Here is a 5000-nt window from a genome sequence, read left to right on the forward strand (position 1 = left end):
TTGGTATTTGTACACCCTATGTTATATTCTTGAGTTGCATCCCTTGAACAACACAATGGTTACCGGTTGGTTTGTCAGTTCATTACATCAACTATGCGCCGAGCGAGAATCGTACCCAGGACCTTATTATTATTATTATTATTATTATTATTATTATTATTATTATTATTATTATTATTATTATTATTATTATTATTATTATTAGTATTATGATCATTATCATTATCATTATAATAATAATAATAATAATAATAATAATAATAATAATAATAATAATAATAATAATAATAATAATAATAATAATAATAATAATAATAATAATAATAATAATAATAATAATATAATAATAATAATAATAATAATAATAATAATAATAATAATAATAATAATAATAATAATAATAATAATAATAACAATAGTATCACACTGTTACCTTTCAATGTGGGCTTTTAAGGTAGGTGTGAAATAGATGCCCGCTGGACCATATGTCTTCATGGTTTTGTGCTGGTTTACTTCTGCTCGATACAGATCATTATTTTGGTCAGTCTCGCGAGCCGCCTGAAACTCATCAACAGACAAGTTTCGCAAGGCTCCAAGACGGGACATGCTGCCTATAGCGAGAACAGTCATTAATGTGTCTCGAACTCTGGAGGTATCAGCCCATGTGGAATCGTCCGTCAGGCTTTTCAACAAGTCTTTTGTTGGGAGGTCTGTGCTGAGGTCTTTGTCCTCAGGCCATGCTCGCATTTTATCTGTTAAAGTTTTATCTTCAATCTTGGCAAAAGTTCTTTGAAACTCTAGGAAGGCTGTGCTGAGTGATCTTATAAGACTTGGATCCACCGTCGTCTTCCTTCTACAGGCTCCTAAATAATGGAAGGCCATCTGAGGTTCGTCTATAGTAAACTTATTCCTGGCCGTCACATATATCTGGGGGGGAAAATAAGAAAGAAAAGAAAAAGAATATGTATTTGCACTAGAAGAGAATTAATCTACATGAGTGGGGAAGGGGAGGGGAGGTATTTTGTTACTGTGAAGGAACTTAAAAAATAGAAAAATCCCATTTTTTTAAAAAGACACCCCCCCCCCCCCCGAACTTTCCAAATTATCTCCCAGTAGAAGCCGATTCTTTACTCCGTAATTTTTGTGTTATCTAGACTAAGGAAACAAAACCAAACTCATAAATTACTTACGCCTTTTAAGACCTTGTCTTCTCTGATGTAATTATTGATGAACTGAACATTTCATATGAACCATTTTTTTAGACAGCCTTTATAAAGCCTTTACCACCCCGCCAATTTACAGAGAATTACAATTAGTATACCATCTGTTTGGAATTTCAGCAAAATAAATGAACTTAACTTCAATTTAAATTTTCCAGCAATATATAAATATATATGAGCTGTTTGACGAAACTTTCTTCCACGGCCGACTATATGTTCCCAGGGAGTGAGATGCAGTTCAACGTTGGTTTGTTGTCATAATAAAAGAAAAGAAATGGACTGTATAGGCTATTCGAAAATAAGGTCTTTGTCCTCAGGCCATGCTCGCATTTTATCTGATAAAGTTTTATCTTTAATCCTGGCAAAAGTTCTTTGAAACTCTGGGAAGGCTGTCCTGAGTGATCTTATTAGACATGGATCCACCGTCGTCTTCCTTCTATAGGCTCCTAAATAATGGAAGGCCATCTGAAGTTCGTCTATAGTAAATTTATTCCTGGCCGTCACATATATCTGGGGGAAAATAAGAAAGAAAAGAAAAAGAAAATGTATTTTACCAGACGAGAATTAATCTACATGAGTGGGGAGTGGGAGGGGAGGTATTTTTTTTACTCTGATGTAACTTAACAATTAGATAAATCTCTTTACATTTCTTTACTGAGACAACCCCCCCCCCCCCCCTCCCCCCCCCCCCCCCCGAACTTTCCAAATTATCTCCCAGTAGAAGCCGATCCTTTACTCCGTAATTTTTGTATTATGTAGACTAAGGAAACAAAACCAAACTCATAAATTACTTACGCCTTTTAAGACCTTGTCTTCTCTGATGTAATTATTGGGGCACTTCTCCGGGTTTATTGCAGACAAAGTCTTTGTGAAATATAGCACACTTTTATCTGTTTAATTAAAAAGAATAAACATAGATATTTGAATAATATAAAGCCGTGTGATTATTAGTTTTTTTTTTTAAAGAAATGTTTACTCCTTTACCGTCACACAGCTCACACTATGACATTATTTTTTCCGAGAAATGACCAGAAAAATGTAAGAAAGACAGGTGCATAGCCTTTTTTCTAAGACACAACTGTAGTAGTCGATGTGTTGATATAAACTTATAAAGGGAATTAATCCTTGGTATGTGTACACCCTATGTTATATTCTCGAGTTGCATCCCTTGAACAATACAATGGTTACCGGTTGGTTTGTCAGTTCATTACATCAACTATGCGCCGAGCGAGAATCGTACCCAGGACCTTATTATTATTATTATTATTATTATTATTATTATTATTATTATTATTATTATTATTATTATTATTATTATTATTATTACTATTATTATTATTATTATTATTATTATTATTATTATTATTATTATTATTATTATTATTATTATTATTATTATTATTATTATTGTTATTATTATTATAGCCAAAATATCCAGTAAACCTGCTCAAAGACCAGAAAAATGTCAGAAAGACAGGTGCACCATGTTCATAATTAGTATTGCATACATACCGGGAACTACAGGTGACGACTGTGAGGACTCTACAGAAGGCGAAGCCTGGACGTCGGTCACGATGGGTGGCTCAAAATATGCTCTTGACGTGCTGGGCTCGTCCAATCTTAACTCTTCACTTTGCAAGCATTGTACTGGAATAAAAAGATATAGATGAACTGAACATTTCATATGAAACATTTTTTAGACAGCCTTTATAAAGCGTTTACCACCCCCCCCCCCCCCTACTCCCCCCCCACCCCCTCTCCTCCTCTTCCTCACCCTCGCCCAACTTTTTTCACATCACTGTACCTGCTCCAATGGCTTGTAATCCTTTATATATAGTTTTGTCGTGAGATTTGGCCGCATACGATTCCCTGTGTACCTGCAAACTGTGATGCATCGCTTCGGATATGGCGGACTGAACTTCTTCAGGTGATTCTCTGTGCTGAAACACGAAGAGAAAGAAAACACACCAAAAAAATCAAAAATCAACAGAAAAAGTATTTGTGTGCTCGGCTTTGTGTTGGTTTCTTTTTCTTTTTTTTTTTTTTGTTTTGTTTTGTATTTTGTTGTTTTATTTTTCGTGCGTTTTTTTTAAGGGGGGGGGGGTTGTTGTTATTTGTTATTTTCCTTGTCTTTTCTTTTTTTTTTTAACCGTCTACTCGGGATTCTGATTAAGAAAGAAAAATAATACATAAATAAAGATAGAACAGATAGAAACAATTATATGCTAGACATATTAACAACGCTTTCAAACATTGAATACTTACTGCAAAGGCCACGCTTTTTCTCATTTCAGTGGCCGAGATTTTGGTGAGGCGTCTAAAAATGATTCCAGCATGGCTTGATGTCAGCTGACGGCCGGACGACGTGCAAAACACCCATTTGGATTGCACTGGTCTTTTATCTAAATACCTGAAATAATTGTTTTAAAACACAAACCAAAAAAAAAAAAATATTAAAGAATCAATAATCCCATGAGTTGGCAAATTCTATTGACGATTATCTTCAAGTATTAACATTATATAAATAATAATAATAATAATAATAATAATAATAATAATATAATAATAATAATAATAATAATAATAATAATAATAATAATAATAATAATAATAATAATAATAATAATAATAATAATAATATAATAATAATAATAATAATAATAATAATAATAAATAGTATCACACTGTTACCTTTCAATGTGGGCTTTTAGGGTAGGTGTGAAATAAATGCCCGCTGGACCATATGTCTTCATGGTTTTGTGCTGGTTTACTTCTGCTCGATACAGATCATGATTTTGGTCAGTCTCGCGAGCCGCCTGAAACTCATCAACAGACAAGTTTCGCAAGGCTCCAAGACGGGACATGCTGCCTATAGCGAGAACAGTCATTAATGTGTCCCGAACTCTGGAGGTGTCAGTCCACGTGGACTCGTCCGTCAGGCTTTTCAACAAGTCTTTTGTTGGGAGGTCTGTGCTGAGGTCTATCGCTATGCCAAGAAAAAAAAAAGTAAAGTAAACAGAAAGGAGATAAAATCAATAACGCCTCAATTTGATCGTCTTTGATTGTATTTGATTGTATTTTATTCTTATTTATTTATTTATTTATTTATTTATTTATTTATTTATTTATTTATCCATTGATTGATTGATTGATTTATTTATTTATTTATTTATTTATTTATTTATTTATTTATTTATTTATTTATTTATTTATTTATTTAATTAATTTTTTGTTTGTTTGTTTTTGTTTTGTTTTGTTTTGTGTGGCTCGATGGAGTGGAAAGGAATTGAAAATGTATCAATGGATAATTACCTTTCGTTGTTTTATTTATTTCATTCGACCGCATCCTCTTCGATACCCGAAATGGTATGAGGGCGGCAGAAACGGTAGACAGAAGCATCTTTACTTGTGAGGCTAGTTTTTTCTCTGCCAAATATAAAGCACGGGATTCTTCCAGCCATTTAAGAAAATTCTGAAAATAATTTGGAAAAAACAAATGCACCATAAAATAAAAACGACACCAAAACAAAAACAAACAACAAACAAATAAATCAACAAACAAATTTAAAAAAAACAATTAAAAATAATCCAGCAACACTTTTGAACTTTAAAGATAGATTAATGCATTTTTATAGTAGACATATACTTACGCGGAAAGCCCACAACTTATTGTAGCATCCGGAGGCCACTTTATCTCCCTGATGCTGCAGTTGCTCCTTCAGTGGACGAAGTATTCTTACTTTGAAAACACCCGTAATACTCTGATTGTCGTCGGCCGGC

General features: G+C 33.2%; 2 protein-coding genes across 2 annotated transcripts in view; both read right to left on the bottom strand.

Annotated features, from left to right (window-relative positions):
- Positions 1–433: 433 nt before the first annotated feature.
- On the bottom strand, positions 434–1018 carry LOC144961533 (uncharacterized; the record flags this gene model as incomplete). Its single annotated transcript, XM_078894689.1, is given in 1 exon segment — positions 434–1018. A coding segment is annotated over 1 exon segment (449 nt), but the record flags the coding sequence as incomplete, so codon positions are not given.
- A 63-nt stretch (positions 1019–1081) lies between these two features.
- Positions 1082–5000, bottom strand: part of LOC144961534 (uncharacterized) — a 4126-nt gene continuing 207 nt past the window's right edge. Inside the window, exons 2-9 of the mRNA XM_078894690.1 lie at positions 4871–5000; positions 4533–4692; positions 3912–4206; positions 3486–3630; positions 3025–3160; positions 2733–2867; positions 2016–2110; positions 1082–1730 (exon numbers count right to left, since the gene is read on the bottom strand). The exon at positions 4871–5000 is cut by the window's right edge and continues 2 nt beyond it. Coding sequence (XP_078750816.1) covers positions 1509–1730; positions 2016–2110; positions 2733–2867; positions 3025–3160; positions 3486–3630; positions 3912–4206; positions 4533–4620 — 1116 coding nt within the window. The 5' untranslated portion in view covers positions 4621–4692; positions 4871–5000 and the 3' untranslated portion in view covers positions 1082–1508. The remainder of the gene's footprint in view (positions 1731–2015; positions 2111–2732; positions 2868–3024; positions 3161–3485; positions 3631–3911; positions 4207–4532; positions 4693–4870) is intronic.

Source organism: Berghia stephanieae, unplaced genomic scaffold (assembly GCF_034508935.2).
Source record: "Berghia stephanieae isolate SIO BIC M18660-M18661 unplaced genomic scaffold, UCSD_Bste_1.3 scaffold2879, whole genome shotgun sequence".
In the NCBI taxonomy this organism is placed as follows: Eukaryota; Metazoa; Mollusca; class Gastropoda; order Nudibranchia; family Aeolidiidae; genus Berghia; species Berghia stephanieae.